The sequence below is a fragment of the Genypterus blacodes genome, unplaced genomic scaffold (assembly GCF_046128005.1).
Source record: "Genypterus blacodes isolate CSIRO-AG114 ecotype Tasmania unplaced genomic scaffold, CSIRO-AGI_Gbla_v1 ptg000072l_1, whole genome shotgun sequence".
Classification (NCBI taxonomy): domain Eukaryota; kingdom Metazoa; phylum Chordata; class Actinopteri; order Ophidiiformes; family Ophidiidae; genus Genypterus; species Genypterus blacodes.
The window spans coordinates 2,082,930-2,104,768 of NW_027466882.1; the positions used below are offsets into that span (position 1 = coordinate 2,082,930).

At 41.7% G+C, this 21,839-nt stretch overlaps 1 protein-coding gene across 1 annotated transcript; it reads right to left on the reverse strand.

Annotated features, from left to right (window-relative positions):
• Positions 1-186: 186 nt before the first annotated feature.
• LOC143005732 (immunoglobulin superfamily DCC subclass member 3) lies at positions 187-15,403 on the reverse strand. The gene is made up of 15 exons (XM_076157090.1): positions 15,390-15,403; positions 11,348-11,697; positions 9,871-10,015; positions 9,613-9,743; positions 9,057-9,194; positions 8,764-8,922; positions 5,112-5,277; positions 3,996-4,246; positions 3,629-3,793; positions 3,093-3,281; positions 2,002-2,115; positions 1,203-1,326; positions 1,003-1,108; positions 464-553; positions 187-264 (listed from the first exon to the last, which is right to left on the reverse strand). The coding sequence occupies exons 1-15, from the start codon at positions 15,401-15,403 to the stop codon at positions 187-189; spliced, it is 2,220 nt and encodes a 739-aa protein (XP_076013205.1).
• Between the last annotated feature and the right edge of the window lie 6,436 nt (positions 15,404-21,839).

Here is a 21,839-nt window from a genome sequence, read left to right on the forward strand (position 1 = left end):
TATTGGGGCGCGTTAAGGTTTACTAACAGCTGTTTTTTGTGTAGACTGAATCTATAAGGGACACCTATCAAAGGGCATGCAAGCTGCACATTGATTGGAGGTGAGGGTGGGGGGTTGTTTTCCAGGTGAGGTGAAAGCTTTCATTTCTTTAAAGGGAGGGTGGGATCTGAATATTACTGACCAGTGTTAGCCAGTGCCTGTGCCAGGCAAACTTGCTGAGTGCTGCTCAATGACAACCTGGCACTGCGCAGGACACACAATTTCCTGAGAGGGGGACAAGAGACAAGAGACAAGAGCAAAGAAATAAAGTAAGAAATCATTCATCTAAATCACTGCTTCACATTTAGAAGAATTCTGGAAAGTAAGAAATAACTCTTTCTCTCTCTTGCTCTGGATCTGCTCATCCTCACAGACAGGTGAAGGTCTCACACCTCCTTTCAGTTCACAGTTTTATATTGTTTACCATCCTCTCAAAAGCCTTGTAACCTTGCTGCTGCTGTTTCTCTGAGTACAAAAAGGTTCTTTGTGTCATTGGTCTGGGTGAAGCTTGAATCTGCACAATGAGAACCAGCAACGTTCCTTTAATTTACACCTCAATTATGGTGCAAACATGAAGGAAAGTTTAATTTGCGAGTTCATTAAAAGGTTCCTGCAGTTTGAAAGACAATCATGAGTGACGGGTATAATCCTTCTAAAGTAGATATAAAGCTCCTGATGCAGACAGATGACGAGCTGAAGGTGGGTGCAGTCTGAGGATGAGCGCTGTCAAATGAGCTTTACTCACACCCAGCAATAAACCCTGCTTGTATTAAATTGATCTAAGAATGTTTTTCCTTCTGTCTCTTGTCATTTTAATTCATGCAGGACGGCAGCAACTACCGAAAGGCTTTTGAATTATACTCTATTACTTACTTTATAAACCTCTACTGAAGACAAGTCCACATTAAAGTTGCGTTCATTGTGATTCTCTTTAATCATGTTAGAAGATATTGATGTCACTACCTGAGGCCCCACTTCCACTCGTGCTCCGTCTTTGGGAGGTCCATCATGTCCTGCGTCGTCCCTCGGTACAGACCAGCTGTCCTGAGTGCCTTTACTACAAAACAAACTGGAAACATAGTCCAACAGTGAGCAAAACATCCTGCACACTCTCCCAGAAGCGATGCTAAATAACATAACAACACACAGATGCAGATGCTTACCTGCGACGGTAACCGAACATGAGGAAGAGGACACAAAAGATGATGCAAGCAGTGCCGATATGAATGCCAATGACAACACTGCCCAGAGAAGCTTCAGCATCCCTGCACTCACACAGGCCAGAACCTGGAGGCAAACACACCAAACATGTCAGACACACAGAACATACACAATAAATGTATACATACCACTCAAAACATAGCTTCCTGTCACTCTCCAGCCAAATCCTTTTAGCAGCCAGATACTCCTGTACATGCATCTGGATATTTTCGTCTAGTTTGGCATGAAGTTACTTTGCTATGGTGGATTATTAGTGCCAAAGTTGGAGACATACATCATAATGAGATTTCAAGAATAATAATAACAATGACAATAAGTTGTAACATTTTGAGCAAAAAAGTTTAAATGTTATCAGTGGCATCAAGGCCTTTTCTGCTGCAGAAATTATTAGGAATTATATATATTTATAGTTATTAATACTATGTGTATATTGCAAAATTCAGCCAATCAGTCTGTTATAGTCATATTGTTTGTTAGTTAGACATATAGTGACTCTGCTGGTCTGTTACTATCAATCATACAGCTTTGGATCAGTTGAGGTAGATTTTTCTTCTTCCAGTCTTTGTGTTAATAAAAGGCTTAACCGATCGGAGACATATCCACCTTTTGTTAAGATGACTGATAAGGATGTATTCAGAATTGTTCTTTTGACTGTTTGACTGTGAAGAAGCATACAGTAGAAGGACGGTGTGAATGTGTGTGTATAGTGAACGCTGTGTATGTGTTGTTGATGATACTGACCAGTGTTATGCGCACTGGTCCCTTCCTCCACCAGAGACACCAGCCTCTTTGAGCACTCACTCTCCCCGTTTCCGTTGTAGGCGACTAGTTTGACCTCATACACTGATCCCACTTCTGAAACAGAGATCACAAACAAACATCACTCAGATTCCACAAGTTCATTGACTCTCAACATTAAACTGTTTCACCTCCAAGTCACTGAATGTTTTAAAACAACAGCTGATGCTCATACATGCTAACGTTTTTAGCTGATTTTTAGCTAAAAACGTTAGCATCACATCCCATCACAACAATCTATCCAAACCAGAACACACCACAGTCAACCCTTTTCTGTCTCATCTGGACCAATGAGGACCCAATGTCCTATCGATGAAAAGATTGATGTTAGGTTGCCAGGTGATTGAGTAACAACACTCTGTCTCTGAGAAGAAGGATTTGCATGGATTACAGATAATTTATTTACATTATGAACTGATGCTTGGCAGTGATTGACAATGTGGACAGCAACTATATACTATACTATATACTACACTATAGGAGCCAAGCGGGGGAAGGGTGTGTGTGATTAAGCTGGTTAAAGAGGTAAATGTGTGGAGATGTCTTGTCTTCATGACTTGGTTACTAACTGAAATGCTTTTTACCTCCTGGGTACAGATGTTGAACCTGGAGGTAAAGAAGGGAAACCGTCTGTCTCTAGGTGAGAGTAGTGATGTATTAAATAAATGTTTTGGCTGTAGCCTTCGAGAATGCGAGGGACAAAACATCCAACAAATCACTTTGTTGTATATAGAGAAAGAAGTGTGTGCAGTTTCCTTTTCTTTAGTTTAATATAGTCTATTAAAGCTCCTCACAAGAAACCCACAGTGTGCATTATCTTTTCTTTACACACTGAATCTGGAGGTATCACCGAGTAACAATGGAGGAGGGGCTGAGGATGAGGAGCAAACTGATGCAGAGGAAGATGGAGTCAAATGAGGGAAAACATGTTCATGTCAGTACATACAATATGTGATTCTATCAGAAGATGTTCAGCAATATGTCAAGTACGAAGACACACACACACACACACACACACACACACACACACTCACCCAGGTTAGCTATGGTGTGAGCGTTGATGTCACAGGGTAGCTGGATGGGCCCCTGGTAGTCGGCATGTGGGACCCTGCGGTACGACAGCCTGAAGCCTTCAGCCTTTCCAGCCTTACTGGGAAGCTCCCAGAGGACCTGAACCGCACTGGTGTTCAGCACCTTGGTGAAGAATGTGGGAGGGGTAGGAACTGGATGGAGACAGACAAACAGACAGGAAAGAGCATTATTAACCAGCTAGAACAGAGAGAACTAAAACAACAACAGTCAAACTAATGAATGGATAAAAGTCATTAAAGAGACTATGGAGGGAAAGAGAGTACATTATTTCTTTTAAGTGTAAAGATTCAGAAAATCAAGTCCTTTGAGCCTCTGTGCATGCATATCAAACAAACAAAAATACAAAAAAAATAAAATCAGTAGCAACCAGCAGAAAGCCAAAAGAGGAAATGAAAAATAAACCATTGAATTAATACACACTATATTGCATACGTTTGCCTTTATATCCTCATCATTTTTATAAATTTAATGTTCTTACCGCCCCCTACTGTTGTCGCCACCACAGTGTCGGACTGCTGGCTGGCTCCCAGAGGGGAGTAGGCCTTCAGGTAGATGGAGTAGGTGGTGGCTGGGTCCAGGTTGGCCACATCGTGCTGAAAGGTGCTTTTACTGATGGCCTCTTGAAGCTCATGGCTGTCTGGCTCTGAAACACACACAGACACACACATTTCATCATTGCACTCAGAATCCATATTGAATCTGGAGTTAATTAGCAGCTATGTGCTCTCTATGAAATGATAGGTAATGCGCTGATATCAGTATGTAAAAGGAGATCACAATGTCTAAATTAAAATAAATCTAATAAACATGTTGCACATTTTGCAGTTTTGCAGACAAGGACTCACCCCCTATCTTGCGGATATGTAAAACAAAGCCGATAATGCTGTCAGTGACATCGGCAGGCGGCTGGCTCCATGTGAGCTGGAGGGCGGTGTTGGACAGGGCACTAGCTCTGAGGCCCTGGGGAGCTGCTGGCAGGTCCTGAGCCTGGGCCACGGCCAGACGAGCGCTGGCCTGGTTGGTGCCCGCACTGTTCTCAGCGATGCACTGATAAATGGCCTCATCCTCTGAGCTGATCCGAGTCAGAGCCAAAGTACTGCACACACACAAACACAACAGTGCTCAATAATATTGCATACTGTAAACACTGATAAAGTTGCTGTATAATATAAATATGTATTATACTTTAAACTGCTCAGAACAATTAAGAGAACGCTTATTTATCACAGTATAACACCAAGTCAGATAACCTTCAGGGAAATCAATCTTTCCATTTAGGAAGCACAAGGATGAATCATTCCTTCATGCTTCATCAGATCAATCATGCTTCATGCTGTATATATATATATATATATATATATATATAACCTGCCGTCCCTCCAGGACCTGTACGCCTCCCGGACCCTGAAGCGGGCAGGCAAGATTCTGGCCGACCCCTCCCACCCTGGACACAAACTGTTTCCCCTCTGGCAGAAGGCTGAGGTCCATCAGGACCAAAACCTCACGCCACAAATCCAGCTTCTTCCCCTCGGCAGTGGGCCTCATCAACAAGGCCCAGGTCCTCCACTGACCTCACAAAAACCCCTGCACATTGACTTTATTTAACAGTAGTCTTAAATTAATTTATTCAATAATCCCCTGCACGTTTTTTAACACCTTATTCATCAGCACTCATTTAGTTAACTTATTTAATTTAGTTTAATTTAGTGTGTTTTTAATTTAATTTAAGTATTCACCAAGCTGCTGTTTGTACATGTTGTTTTATGTTGTTTTATGTGTTGTCTTCTGTTGTCTTTTTCTATATGTTACACGTTGCACCCAGAACCACAGCAAATTCCTCTTAAGTGCAAACTTAATTGGCAAATAAAGTGATTCTGATTCTGATTCTGATTCTGATATTCTGATATTATTGTTGTATAATATTATTTATCTGTGATGTGATTTATTCTTTGACATTCTACCTGTTGTTATTGGTCAGCTTGACGTTGTGTCCTGGCATGAGGACTTTGCCGTTCTTCAGCCAGATCAGATGAGGATCGGGGACACCTTGGGCCACGCAGGTGAACACAGCACTGCCCCCTGCTGGCTTGGAGACAGACTGCGGCCACTGCAGGAACTCGGGAGGCGCTGAGAGGAGAAGGAGAGATAAGAGAAGTTAAAGAGATAAACCACGAGCAATATCTAAACAACACAATCCAATCAGAAGAGAGATCGAAGAGCCATTATACACTTTGTTTACCCACATCACATCAACAATAATCAAATTATAACAATGACATCACAAATCCATCACTATGGCAAATCTGACAAAAATATAAAAAACACATAAATAATAATAAACAATGATGTGAGTAAAATAATTTGGATGATAACAAAAGTACTCTACATAAATTCAGATTATTGAATATAATCACACACATAGATGCATCTACTCTGATCTGTTTGGATATTATTAATGTTATTATCACTGTTCATCGTTCACATGTAACTTGTTATTGCTTCTATTCTCTTGGTCTATTTGTAAAGACTTCTTCATGCAGATTTAATCTCTTTCATTTATACATTGTGCATTTTGTTTTTCTTAACCACTTAGATTAAAGCTGCAACATTAAACTTAATTAATTTGCTTTTCTCAGTCTTGTCAGTCACGAAACTCAGTCACTCATAAACTGTTTTTATGTCTTCGTATCGCCCCCATCTTTATTTAACCCAGGCACACACACACACACACACACACACACACACACACACACACACACACACACACTCACACACACACACACACACACAGGGCCGACCCCAGCCTGCCCTCTGCTGTCCTGACAGATGCAGGCCTGGCGGTTCTGTCCGACACTCACTTCAATATTAGCTACACAATGGAAATGCATATACATATAGCTGTGCTCCATAGGCCCGGATCCACAGGCCCCTCCCCCATGTCAGACCTCACTCAGCATCTTATTGATCTACTGACCTTCACACCCACTTTGACCCACCCAATCCTGCTTTGAGCTGAAGGAAGAACAGAAGGTCCTGAGGTTGAGGTGTCACCAAGACAACGGTTTCTATATTAATCACTGCAGCAGCTATGGATGTTTTTTTTTGGCTCTCCATTACCATCAGAGGGTAAATGTAGGTACATCATAAACAAGCTACAGCATGCAGTTTTGTTTTCCATTTATATCATTACAATCAACTACAGTGTTTCCTTGTTGTCATGGTTATATTATTTTTGTGTGATGCTGTAATTCATGGGCAGTTGATGTACTGCATTAATGTGCATGAATAGCATCATTTTAACCCTCAAAATACAACTTTACCTTTGACTGTGGTAGAGGATTTAAGGCATGTAACTCTACTTACATACTGCAGTAACTGAATGTTTGTTGTTCCCTCAGTTTAAGTACAACTATCTGGGCCAACTGTCTAGTGGCTTCATATGGATGCTTTAAAGTCTAATAATTATCCATATTTGTTTGATATTGTGTCATTTTGTGATTACAAGTAATACCTGTCTGAAATATGCAGTTGAGTCAAATATATTTGTATAAAAGAAGAATGAACTTGAATGTTTAAAGCTGAACTATCTCATAATTATGCAAGCTTATTCTTATCTAATAGTATTTTTTGTGTGGGACATTGTGGGAAATATTTCTGATGGTCATATAAATTATGAGAAATCACCCGGGGTGCATCTGCATGAAAAAAGCTTCCACAGACAGGATCCATCCATCAAACCCTGAGACCACGCCTCCTTCCACCTCCACTTCCACAGCTGTCTGTCCCTGGCTCTGCCCCCTCCCCTTTCCAGTCCTCAAAGGTCAGAGGTTGAAGGTCATTCCTCAATCCCCCCCCAAGCTTGAACACAACCTCCACCCCTGTGCACCCTGCACCCTTTTGAGTTTTGTCTCCTGTCCCCTTTGTCCTTCATCCTGACCGTGACCGACAAACACAGACAGAGAAACACACGCACGCACCCACGCACACACCCACGCATACACCCTCGCACACACCCACACACACACACACACACACACACACACACACACACACACAATTATATATGTGACCCATATTTCTTCCCATATTGTCATATTCCAAAATATTTCTCCCTGCAGTTTGTCTCTGTGGGCGTGACTTCCTGTCCTGATGTCATCTTGTTAGGATCTGACACATTTTCAAGGTTACACGTTCAACAAAGCTCTCCAAAGCCTGAAGCTCTTTGTTCTCCATTATCAACGAATGAAACCAATGACAGAAAATAGATCAATAAATTAATGAATATATTACAGATGTGCCTCCTCCTTACAGAGGCATCGCCATTACAGACCGAGAGGGGAAGTATTGATTGATCCAGTCAAAGAGCTGAACTCATTAGGGATGGATGGGTGGATGGAAGACAAAAGACAAACACATTAAGAACCATGTGTGATCCAAAAAACTGATGATGTCATTTGATCTACAGTGGGCTCTACAGCTAACATGATGAATGTCAATGTCCATAACTCAGTGGTGATGAGTCATGAGACTTGCAGTACACTCAGCATGTGGATGGATCTTTGGACCTGATTCACATGTGTGCCATATATCCCTGTTCTCATTCATGGTTTGTTCTCTTTTTTGTATTTTCCCCCCTTTCTGTGTATAAAAACAATATCCAAAATGTTTCATAACTACCGTACATGCTCAATATCATGTATTATGCTTTATTCAATAAAATGATTCAGCAGCATATGGATAATTGTATTGAGTCCCATATATTTACTTATTATTGTAGTTTACATGGTACAGTGTTTGCTAAAGACTTCTGCAGAGGTAAGGAATTCCATTTGAACCCTCACACACTGTTTGTCGCTTCCCTGTGGGTCTGTGAGAGGTGCTAATGCTGCTAATGGGCCTTATATAATACTAATGGGCCTCAGGACAGCCAATTAAAACCAAGGTAATGACAGTGAGAAATATGAGAGGCTGAGCGTATAGACATCTGCAGAATGATGGATGACACCGCACCTCTACTCTGCACCCCCCCCCCACACACACACACAAGGGAGAGAGATAGACATTGCTGCCAGTACTTAATGGTAAATAAAGAAGGAACTGGGAAGTGTGTGTCCTGAATCGACCCCCCCCCCCGAATCCCGCTCAGGCAGCAACGGGGCTAAAGGTGAAAAGAAGGGATGGGACATTCTCCCTCTTTCTTTTCCCTCTCCTCTCTCACGGCAAGTTAATATGGTTAAGTAAACACGCACTCACACACACACACACACACACACACACACACACACACACACACACACACGCACACACACACACACATTGCCTCTCTTGCTATACTTGCAGATGGAACATGCAGACAGATTCATATGCAAGTTTGTTTCACATGCAAACTTTTGAATGCGAGGACAGAGTTTTGATTTTCTCGAATTATGGCAGGAAACTGACACTACAACAAATGAGATTGGACTGCTATTGAGGGCGGAACACACTCTGTCATGACATAACCTATAATTCTATCAAAAGAAATATGTTGTAGATCTTCTTCAGCATTTATAAAAATGACTTGAAACTATAACTAAAACTTCATCATTGATATGTCTGACTTTGTGTCCTCACCTTGTACCACCAGCCTGCCGAACGCCGTGCGTCTCATCCTGGTGCCCGGACGATTGGCTGCACACACGTACACACCTGAGTGCTGCAAGGAAACGTCGGAGATCATCAGGTTTCCTGTACCGAGAACCTGGATCCCTTCCACACCAATGGACCGCCCATCTGTAAAAGGGAGAGAGAGATTATATCAAACTGTGTCAAACTGTGTCCCAGATTAATGAAAAAGAAGGTGTGAAATGTGTGTTTGTACATGTTGGATGGCATTTGTTTGTATATGTTGGGTGCTGTGATGGTACCTAGTCTACTCCAGGAGACGATGGGCCTTGGGTTTCCTGTGGCGATGCATTCCAAGATGGCAGTTTGATGGACAGTAAGGGTGAGGTTCTGGGGTCCAGACAGGATGACCGGCTCCTTGTAGGTTCTGGGAGTTCCACCTGGAAGGATATCTCTGATTAGAATCTTTGAACAGCCCTCCTTGAATTGTCTAAGCAATTTTATCCTGATGTAATTTTAACTATTTAAACATTTTTGCAGCATTTAACGATATAGCAGAAATGATAACAGACATGAAGTAACCAGAAGCACAAAATCCTACAAAAACACAGGTTGGTTCTCAAAGGGTGAGGTCACATGCATTATTAAAAAGTCAAAGAATGATTTTCATTTGCTACGTCACTTTACATTTGCACTTTTATCTATCTACAGCTCCATGTCTACAGACTAGTGCCTTGGTCAGGGGCAACAGGAGGAGCATTAACCACACAACACAAAGGACCAGGGACAACACAGGATTCAAACCCAGTGGTGCAGTGAAGGAGGAAGCATGTGCTCTCTGCAAGTATGACCGGCTACCTGTGACGTTGAGTGTGGCGTCATGGCTGAAGCGAGTATTGGCAATGTTGGATGCGACACAGCGATAAACCCCTGTATCCCTCTGCCTCACTCCCGTCACCTGGAGAATCCCCATCGGCAGCAGAGTTAACCTGGTGCAGGGGGACAACAAAACACAACATGTTCAACACAAATTCACTCAGAAGCACAAGTGAATACTTTACTCAGTAGAAAGTAACTCTAATTGATCTCAGGCATTGTAGTACAGATTCATCCTACCTGCTATCAGTGGTGTTGAGGGGGACTCTGTCTTTCTCCCAGGTGATGTTGGCCTCAGGTATTCCATTGATCTGACACTGGAGGCGAGCCACGCCACCCTCATCCACCGCCATAGACGACGGGTGTGTGTGGAACTTGGGCAGTGCTGAGGAACAAACCGCAAGAAAGCACAGTAGCATGGTTAATGTTGTGTAAAGGTGCTGTACCCTGACAGTGTTACTACTCCTATTGGTTTTATTATGTGTCCTCCTTCACATGTTTGATTCTGCTGAACGTGTAGGAAGACTAAGACCAATGAACCAAAGACGGTAGAGTGTCAGAAAAGACATAGTTAAGCTGTTATCATATTAACTTTAACTGAATGTAACTGTTTTTGCCCATTTTGATTCAATCTCTGTGAGCCTTTAAATCACGATCTACTTCACCAACAGCTCTAGGCCTTGTATTCCCATAAGATAACCGTCATGTAACTCACAGGCAAAAACATCAAACCACGCATTTGACCTGAACTCACACACACATAGGGGTCTAATAACCCGGTGGCCATGATCAATAAGGGTGTGCACTGTGCTGAAGACTCTCCAAATGAGAAAACATCACCATAGAAACCCATTGCATTAAACTAAAGCCACCATAATTCTTCTCGATTACGCATAAACCCTCGCTTTTATTGGTCTGAAGCGGTTGGAGTGGATATGAGAGGGTTGTACATTTAACTTTAAGGACATTGTGTGTGTGTGTGAGTGTGTAGTAAATGTACAGTACTGTACACATCATTAATTTATTAGTTTCCCACACTGAAAAGCGTGTATATTTTGCTGGCCGTAAATCCTGAAAACACAAAGGATGAAAGAGTCTGAGGGGGTCTTGGGTTGCCAGGTATGACACAGTGGCGTTCAGCTTGTGAAGTATCATTTATAACCAGCACTGTGGGATATTTTGACACGGATAAGACACCATGTGGTGACTTACTGTGGGCAGGGCCGAACATTCTCTATTCTTGTTATTGAGGTGAGGGTAATGTATGGATATCATACATCATAAATTCCAGAGCAAATGTCTGCTGTGATGGGAGTGCAGAGCTTCACTGTTTGTAAGCTGGGCAGGGTTTTAGTCCCGGTTCACTGCTGAGACTGGTCAGTTAAACATAGTGACACAGATCTCAATGTACATATCAACTAGCTTCAACAAAGTCATATAAAATCAGGCCAAAGTTGGTTTGAATGTACCCGTGAAAAAACGAATGAAATCAAAAAATAGGGATGAAAAAACCGACCAGAATCACGTCAAAGTCACAGCAGAAAACATCAGAGCACCAGAAGATCAAATTCAACAGTGGACAAATTCAGGACATTAAAATTAGATATGAAATCAACAGCAAATGATAAAATATGTGAAATATGAATTTAAAGACAACTTTTGGTCTATTATACTGTGTTTTATACTGTGATCTTTATGTAAACATGCTCACACTTACATGCTAGCTGGACCTTGGCCTTGCGGCTGATCAGCATGCCGTAACGGTTCTGGGCGGCACAGTCGTACTCGCCCATATCTGCATCATTCCCCTCCCTGCGTTTCTGGAAACTCTGGATGAGGAGCGTGCCATTTGCCAGCACTTGAACCCGTGGGCCGGTGGGCAGAGGCCTTCCATTTCGACGCCACGTGACCATTATGGGTTCCTCGCCCTGGACCCGACAGTCCAGCATGAGAGGGAAATCCCGCACCGCAATGACATCGCTGGGCTCCAGCAGGAAAGCCAGCTCGGAGCTGACACAGCCACCTGGAAGCAAAAGACACAAACGGCTTATTAGAGACAAAATGCTTCTTCAAAAACACTGAATGTAGATTTACTCCACTATCTGCTTTGAATGATAAACATCTCTCCAACTCAATCCTGAGTGTGGACACAGTAGCTCAAGTTCATCTATTTATTTTTGCTTATTTGCTGATGTGATGTCTCTACTATATGATTCTTCAGAGAATGACCCTTCCACTCCATAGATGAGTTGAAGCTTTATGATCATGAGGATTTCTGGTAACGAATCAATAAGAACGATGAATGTGTTTGTTTTTTTCTGACCCTATAGGATTTCAACAGACAGAGGATCTGATTGAGTGGTCTTCTTTTAAAAACGTAGTCTAATGGTATATTGGAATGCTACACCAACATTTTAAAGAGATTTTCTCTATTTTCTATGTAAGAACCACAGACAAAGGCAGACTTCTCCATCAGATTATCTGGGAACCGAGACCAAAATCTCCACTTGACACGAAATCCACGTCATCTGATGGATGCTGCATTAGGATTTTACTGAGGAGCAGCAATAATGGAGGCTGAATGCCGCCGAGCTATCCAGCCAGAGAGGCCAACAACAATACCCGAACTACGGAGAGAACACAGGCGAGGGTTGCAGGGGTCAAGATAGGAGACCCGCTATTGAACTAGTGGTGAACAGCAACAATAGTGTTGTGACTATTCTTATTTGCACCCAACCCCCAGTAACCTCTGTAAAAACTGCCACCACCACGTACCCTGATTCCTAGAGCACCATCTGCCCTTCTTATGCATCCCCTCAACCCCTCCCGTCCCTTCCCATCCTTTCAGATCCATCTCTGAGGTGACTTTCCCATGCCACCGTCTCCTCTCTTTTTTGACCTTGGTGACACTCGCAGCCTTTTCCATTCTCCTTCCTTTCGGTGTGAAAGTCCCCATTTGCACAGCCTTGAACTTCTGGACTAGCCACTGACACTCCCAGCTGCTGGACCGGGAACAATGACAAAATGCACTTGAACCTGCAAGATGCATTTGAATGTCATTGTGGGCTTTTGCATCTGTTAAGCCAGCTGAGCGATGCAAACATCCCAGCCCACACAGTGCAGCATGGAGTTGAACCTGACATTGAACTGATTTTCCTGTTTATTCTTTTCCTGGTGAAGTGCAGAACCACAACTGATGATAATTCATGCAATGTGATAATGTCATTTGAATAGGTAGCTTTATACATTTATTTAAGTCTAATCATTTATTTTCCATTGCATCTACACAACCACTACCAATACCACTACACAACAGGTCAGTGGTTCCTTCTATATCAAACCTATAGCTGCAAGAACAAGTTATGATGAGTAATATTAAAGCTTTGACGGAAAGACCCACACCTCCAATCTCAATCTCATCTGACTCTTATTCAACTTTTGTAGAAATGCAATCAGACATCAACGCTTTCTTGCAACTATGCAGAACCCTCAAAATTAAATCTACGACTGCACAACAGTTATACGCATTAACCTTCTGTTGTCTGTGGGCTACACATGACATTTATGTTCTGCTTGCAGAATGCAGCCATGTAGCCTGAAAACACAACAGTTTTTCTCCCATTGGTTTACTCATGGGTCACAACAGGAAATGAGCATCTGCACTTTTTCTAATAAAAGATCTGCCACCCAGCAGATGTAGCTCACAGAGAGGTTTGTAGGTCTATTGGTCAGATGTGCCTGGACGGACTGATAGAGCCCTGCAACCCCCCTGAGCCTACTATCCCTCGGGGCTGTTAATGAAATTCTGGGGTCCCAAGGGGAACTTGCATTGCATTCTACGGCCATGATTATCGAACACATGGCGTTGCAACCTGCAAGGCAAGGCTGCCTTCAGCACAGCAGCTATGTGTGCTTATATATGTAGAATGTGCATAAACAATGTTATGTCATAGAAAGACACATTGAGGGTATTATGAACTCTAGTCCTATCTTTCAATTTTGTATTTGACATGACACTAATATGATCTAGTAAAACACCAGACAGGATAACATAATGCCACTCAAAACAATGCATTACAAGATAACATAATGCAGTGTCACCTTCATGCATGAGGAAGGAAGAGATGCAGGTTGCTGCAGTATTTGGTTTGAAGGAACAACCTGCCTGTAAGTCATGCAGCTCCATTTTCAGAGACACTTCAAATATTAATTATTATTAATGCAGGATACGTATACCTCTTACTGCAGGTTTGGAACTTCCAACTGAGTTTGATGCCAAACTAAACACGTTTACATGGACTAATTATTATGAATTTGTACAGGCAAAATGCCACAAAGCCATATAGATGGAAGGAATCAATAAGAATCCGCTGAAAACATTATGTGTAGTCGCAGTATGAGGCAACTCTGCTCAGTAGGTCTGTTACGCTGAGTAAGCATATTTTGATTTGTGCTGATTTCAATCACATTATAGCGTTAACTCTAATTCACTATTTATTGCCTTAAGTGTTGATTATTTAAAGTTTCAGAGTCCATGTTAAAGTACCGAGTGTCACATTGACATTGAATCAATCAAGGATTCTGGACTGCAGGTTCAAAGCCAAGAGCATCAACATGGACCGAGACCATCAACATGGATGCATAAACACAATATCAAACAACAAAGTGAGACTGAAACACCCTCTCTGCAGATGACAAGTTCTGAGCTGAAACTGCGTGCGGCATGATGAATTGCATAGCATTAGAGATTGAGCCATTTTCAATATAGGCAGCAGATGATAATGAGATTTCTCTTAGGGGGGGAAGGCTGTCCAGCAACCCCCACACTAGCACCTTGTGTTTGCAACCCCAAGCCTCTCGGGGGTCATGAGAGAGTCAGAGGCTGGAGGATGGATGGGTGGAGGAGGATGGTGTCCAGTCAGAGGAACCCCCTCTGCTATTGTTTACTAGACCGCTGCCCCTGAACTTCACAGATTTCTGCAACCCCCCTAACCCTCCCATAAAAAGACACAGAAGAAGAAAAGACAGACTGAGGGGGATCAGGACTATACAAATCCATTCATTAACGCCATTTTTGTCCACTCTGCATGTTTCTAAATGTGTTGGATTGGCAGGCGAGCAGGGAATGAGTAGTTTCTTTCTGGTTTTGGACTTGCGATGGTCAGTTTTTTTGGGATCTTCGTTTTTTATCATTACAAAAATCATGTGATGGGCATAGAATTTACCATTAAAGCTTTTGATTGTACATTGCTATATATTATTGTTCAAAGACAGGTTTAAAATGGTTTGAAATATGTACACTCCCTCCTTTCACTTCCCCTCATTCCTCTTCTTCTCCTCTGTTATATCCATTACAGGGGAGGGAGCAGGCTAAACAATGGTCCAAGCCTAAAGTTGACAGCCTGTCCTGGAAAATGGGAATAACTGGACAGGCATGAAAGCCATCGCCCCAGGGTTTCCCTTTTTGTCTTCCTAATGGGAACCTAAACTCTTCTCAGGCAGTCACTCCTTTCCTCAGTGTTACACAAACACGTCAGGTTCAAGTGTTTCTGAAACAGATAAACGATGTCCGAAAACAATGACAGAACAACCTTTTTGCAAACTTTAAAATGTTAAAAAACTTAGTAGGAGTAGGAGGAGTTACCACATGTAGCCCAAAGTACTTTTAAATAAACTTTCCTCTTAAAATCCCAACACTGAACACCATTTTGTATATGTTCTGTAAAACAATGAATTTTGTGACCACCCTGCAACAATACAAACGTTTTAGCATTTATTTATTTAAGGTTTTCGTATTGCTTAAGTGAAGGGTAAGATAATGGTTTACTATGATTAAGTTTCCCTTATTACGATGCTACACTGAGTCTTTATGGTCTTTGTGTGCATATAGTAACAAAAAGTAATTTATTTTTGGATAAATAAGTAGGAATTTCAGTTTGTTGACACATTGATTTTGGAAGCAGGTATCCTGGGGTAAGAGAGTCCCATCTGCATTTGGAGATGATTTGATTTCTGTCAGTCAATACAGGTTTAAAAGGGTTTGACCAAAAGCAGCATTCTAACTAGGCCAGTGGATCAATAAGCAATAATGTCAATGTGAAGGAAAGGGAGGCCTCTTTTGTTTGCCCTGTGCTTTTAATCATGGAGGTGTCAGCCAACAGGATGGATGCAGCAACTCTTATTAGGTAAATTTCATTAAAAACAAAAAGCCTGGTGGGCTGCTCAGCCCCCACAAGACACACAGTGTGTGACCAGCAAGTGCAGCTAAATCTGATGGCATAATCTCTCATCATGTAGCTAAAATCACTAATGGTTTCCTCTGTGTGGTTACATCAGAACCTCTGCCCTCTGTTAATTACCACAGCTTGGTATTCAAGAGACCTTAGCAGGAGCTTTTAGGAGACACGTTTCACAAACTCAGACTGGTGATGCTGTGGAATATTGTGGTATAAATGTGCTTTAGGCAGGAAGCAATGACAATCATTCTGTCTGCTCCTTATTTGCATTGATAATACTAATAATAAACTTTACGGTTAGATTATTGAGATGATGCAACATAGGCTTGAGTTTGTGTTTGATCTCAGTCAGTTTTGTCAGTTTGGAGCTTTTCAGTCTATAGTAGTGCTTGTGTCTCATATACAAGTCCATCAGTTTGTAATTTTGGAATCTCAGGAATTACTACAAACTGAGACAATCCATCATCACCTTACTTGCATTTGTTTTTCTCTAAGCTGTAAAACACAACCCTAACACACACACACACACACACACACACACACACACACACACACACACACACACACACTTTGGGCTGCATTAAGAACTCTGTGAACTTGACCTGACTTCAGTGTAAACACTTTCTCCTGATGCTTAGATTGCTGCAGCATGAGCAGGTGAAGATGCTTGTACATCATTCAGAAGAGGAAGCTGATCATGCTCTGACTGTATACAGTGTTTGCTGCTGACCAACATAATGACTCATTGGCTCATTTTGTCTGTTTTTTCACAACTGCTGACCATCAATGTCCACCATTTAAGCAGCACAGCTCCTTCTAAGATCAGCAAAGGGCCAGCAATCTCCATAAAATCAGCTCAGACTACTGAAGAGTTGAGTTCAAATGTCTGGTGATGTTCAATATATGTTCATCCATATTAACACACACAGTTTGGACTGATGATTGAACCTTCTGTTGATTGAGAGGCCCACAGGCTGAACCTTCATCAGATAGAGATGTCGCAGGACTGGAGGAAACACTGGTCGCACACAGACTCTTTGTGTCCCCCCCCCCACTGTGGATTAAACCTATTTTAGCCCGGGCACCTTGTGTGTTGGAGGGATGAGGAGGCATGACGGCGGGAGGACACGGTCATGGGCAGCTGTAGGGGGATTACCCTCCTCATACACACATCCTTAATAAGATCTCAGTCAGAGGAGCGAGGGGGTGGTGTTATGGAGATGAGGGCGTGAGGGTCAGGTCAGTGAAGACTGTGCAGGGTGGGGGCCCTATTGTGTCCATTGTACCCCTGCACTGACTGCTCTGATGACCAGGAGGGCTCAGAACCCAACCCCCCTAAAGGTCAAAGGTCATTAACTCTCACCCCACAATATTGGCTGACCTAGAGACTCCCACACCGTCTGGATGCCTCCTTTTATCATGCAAATCTGTGCATACTTCATTTTCAGTCTGAGTAACACTTTAACATCGGATGATTATTTTCAGAAACAACTTGAAATCTTTCAAGTATTCTCTGAAATGCTCATGTGGCAATGCTCATTCACTTTTAGGATAAGGACACAATCCTGTATTCTGCTGCAAATAATCAGATCATCAATAATACAATTAATAAAAAAACAGATCATATAATTATACAAATACAGAGAGAATAACTTTAAGTGTACTTCTTTCTCTTGCTTTTTAAATAATGAACTCTACACTGAATATTAGCACTTAGGAATTATTTGAATGAAGTTTACTTCATTGAAAGTTCAAGTGTAAATCACACAGCTAGCAGTTTAGAGAAAATCTTTCAGCACGCATGCAGATCAGACTGAACCACACTGAATGAAATGAATGATCATTTAGCTTAGTAACTGGCTGTAGTCAACAATTTCATCTCCACTGAGAGATTGTTATGGATGGATTTCAATATGTAAACTGAGAGATTAATGATAATTTGTTCCAGTTATAAGTCAGCGTGCACTACTGTCAAAGGTGTTATACTTACAGAAACAGAGCGTAGCTGTCAGCCAGGCCAGGAGCACTTGTGCTTTCATTTGGATTTTCTTCAGTCAACCTTCTCCACGTTAAAGCTTGTTGTCCTTGGATCCTTCAAAAATAAAATAGTATTCCTTAAGAAGAGGTGTCCAGTTCTCAGTCTTCCTCCAGTTTGTGTTCTTTGGTGCTAAAGCTAAAAATTCTATTCTTATTTTTAAAGCATTGTTGGTTTCCCGTAGAGTCCCAGGTCCAGTAGGTGACCCATGGAAGGCTGCTGATCTCAGAATGAAGAGGAGAGGACACCTCAGCCTGGATGCCGCTCATTAGTTATTCAACCTCATTGTTATCACTGAATGGACACTGATACAGCAGCTTTCTCCGGACGCTCCCAGGTCACTCTGCTACCAACCAATCACAGCCTGGTCGTGCTTGGCCTGGGAGGCACGATTGATATTCATTTAAACAGTGGGCCGCTGGCCGGTCATTGCCCCCCCCCCCCCCCCCCCCCCCCCCCCCCCTCCTGCATGATGGGCCAGCTGTGGCCAAGGCCTGGCTGGACAAACGGCTCTCCATCTGCAGGAGCTTTGACCCTGACTCTGACCTGGTGAACATTGATTTCCATAAAAAAAGTGACCTTCTTGGGAAATCAAAATATAACCTGAAAATATGCTAAGTTCTTTGAAGAAAAACTAATAATCAAATATGCTTGTTCATAGCTACAAGAGGAGATCAGTTTCTTTTTGTTTGTTGTTGTTTTGTTTCATGTTCCAAGATGTTCAAGACAAACAAATCTTCCATCAACTTCAAAATGGTCAAACGTTATTTTGTGTTGTTAATATTAATAGAAACGTAATAACAAACACTGTATATTGAAGTGTTTCTTCACTTCACTGTATCAATATACTTTTTGTCTTTTCAAGAGAAGCTTCTGGTGGACAGCTATCACATTGTATTGTCCATATCAAATAAATAAACTTCAAACATACACTTCAATGTGAGCAGGTGTGTTCCAGAGGTGAAACTCTGTGATTCGCACCTCGGTCCAGCTGAAACTAAGGCTCTGTGAGATATACAAACCAGGACAATATGCAGTGATTATATATTTGTCTGTTTGCTAACCAGGACGGTGGCACTGAGGTACTGTAGCTCAGCAGTCACATTAGTCTCCAGTAAAAAAAAAAGTACATATGCATTGTACAATAAATGATATACTGGAATAATGAATTGTGTAGACAGGGCTGTGTGTGTGTGTATACAGATGGAAACAACTAAAACAATAAAACAGACAAAAGTGGACGATCAGACATGAATTGAGTCAAGTGCATTGAGAAACATAAATCGCAATAAGTGTGTAAATGTGTAAACACTGCAAAATGTTGTTATTTATTTTTATAAATGTTTTTATGATATCTGTTCTGTTTGTATGCACAATATATTTATGTACAGAGAACAGCGCTGTGCAGGAATAAGCAGAAGATTAACAGTGTTTCACTATGGTTGTACTCCGGTCCAAGTCTTTATCAGTGGACCCAACACTGCGGACACAGAACACCAAATACACAAGACAGAGACAGACCCTGACAATTGTCGTCAACTAAGGCAGTAGCTCCCACTGTATGCAGTCCCACAGAACTGATGAAGAGGAGGTCTGCTACATATTTAGCTCTCAGTTTGCTCTGATATGAATTTTGAATTTTGGTGGAATAATTTATTATTCATCATACTCTCTCTCTGTCTTCTCTTCCCGGTGCTGAGTGTGCTGTAAGATTAAGATTAAGATTAAGATACTTTATTCTACAACCCTGGTTATTGGTGATGTCTTGTCTTTTTGAGTGTCTGTATTCTGTGGAAAGCGCATGTCTCTGATGTCTTTGATTTTTCTTTGATCTAGATCAGGGGTCTCCAACCTTTTGGTCTCTGGGAGCTACAGCTGATTCTCCACACAAACCAGCTGAATAAGCGTCTTTTGTTGTGAACATTTACAAGATGTTGATATCCAACACTCAACACTCACATTTTGTATCAAAATGCACTTCAATTCAGCAACATGAGCTTGTTTATTTCTGTATACATTTTCAGTGTCAAGCTCACACAAATAAATTCACATCATATTGATCTCGTAAAAATGTTACTTATTTTACTATTTTACCAATACTATACCTTTCATATTTCACATTTGTTTGTCTGTCCACATATCACTGTCACAACTTCCCTTCACATTCCCTGTAATTGTCTGTTCTGATATTAGTGAGATAACAGAGAGTGTGGTACTTTTTTATGAGGAATTAAAATCTTGATCTTGGAATGTTCTTGCAGTGAAGCATGTTCTCTGTCGTACAGTTTGGAGTGTTTCCCTGTTTGGAGAGAACATACACTGGATTGAGAGCCTCGTGGAGCGTCTAAATCCCAATGGTTGTAGAAGCACTGACAGTACTAGCAGGCACGCTAGCCAGCCTTTTTTTCTTCCAACTGGACTGTTGGATGCACAGTTTTCATGTCTGTGAAGTTTTTTTGTGGACCCTGCTTGGCATGACATCTTAATTCTGCAAATTCTGCATTCCTCCTTCATGTTGTCACAATTGTTAAAATGCATCCAAATGCTGCTTTTTTTTTTTTTTTTTTTTTTTTACAGCTGTCACTCATCTTTTCGCGCACTGCAGACCGAGATCAGCCCATCATTCTGTCTTGTAAGTTGCAGAAACAATTATTTTGTTTGCTTGTTTGCTAACAACACATGACGCCCTGCTAGCAGCCGAAAGTCCAGTGAAAAGTTGCTGTGGACTTTGGTGTGGTGGCGCTCCACAGACACGTTCGTACCGCAAATAAGACACGCACACACTTGTCATTCCCATTTGTAATTTTTTTTAAAATTCCTCATGAAAATTGTTTATTTGTTGCCATTTATCAGATTGTTTTATCATCCTCAAATACGGCGTGTGCTTGCTAGCCGAACGTTACGGTGTCACGTAACCAAACTTGACAGCAGCGTCCTATGTTGGACTGCCTGCTGATTGGTTTATAATCGTTTTATGACAAAAGAATGCAGGATGTCTGAATTTGATTGGACAGAAATTTAAACAGCTTTACCAAGTGACGGTGCGTTGTCAAATGTACATATTCTTTGAACCTTTCGACGAGCTACTCAGAAACGCTTGGCGAGCTACCGGTATTTGCTAGCGACGTGTTGGCGACCCCTGATGTAGAGTGTTCCAATTTTCACAGAAGTTGTTTGTTTTCATGGATTCCTCAATAGCATGTAGCTGGTTTCTGATAGGATGGTACCTTTTTTCCATTCCATATTTTTATACAGTTTTAATGTTTGCCATAGTGAAGACATGTGCTCTGGTTGACTGGATCCCAATGTTTTGTTTGATAGGTTCCTCAATTTCTTACGTTTGTCAGGTTAGTCTTTCTTTCTTCATTTTGCCATAAGTTTTCATTCATATGGATGATACCGAATTTTATGTTCTCATAAACCCCAACAACGATTCTGGGAACCAATCTGAAATCCTGCCTTCTAGCCATAAAAGGCAGGATAAAGTAATTTCCACTTTTTAATGTCAAGGGTTGCATACTTCCATATCCAAAATATTGCCAGAATCAGACAATTTCTTAGCAAAGCAGATGCTGAAATGCTAATTCGAAAAAACAAACAAAAACTGTAATGTCCTCTTCTATGACTTGAACTCCTCTTCTCTGAAAAAAACTGCAGCTTGTTCAAAACACTGCAACAAGACCCCTGACTAAAACTCATAGATTTGATCACATCACGCCAGTTTTTGCGTCGCTACATTGTCATCCCAACAAAGAGTTTTGGAATTAGAGCATTTTCGCACTGCGCTCTTTTTCCCTGGAACACACTTCCTGCACTCGTTAAAGAGGCACGCTCCTTACAATTTTTTAAATCTCACACACCCTTGAGTGTGGGGTCCATAGGTCAGCTGTTTTTCAGTTGACCCCCCTTCCCCCATCCCTTTTTCCATGGCAGACTCC

Bases quoted from the DNA above. Each gene is read 5' to 3' on its own strand.
- LOC143005732 (XM_076157090.1), bottom strand. The intron at 5,278-8,763 runs GTGAGGACACAA...TTCTCCTCTCAG, and splicing joins CGGCAGGCTGGTGGTACAAG to CGCCTCCCGAGTTCCTGCAG. The intron at 2,116-3,092 runs GTGAGTGTGTGT...TCTCTGTTTCAG, and splicing joins TCACACCATAGCTAACCTGG to AAGTGGGATCAGTGTATGAG.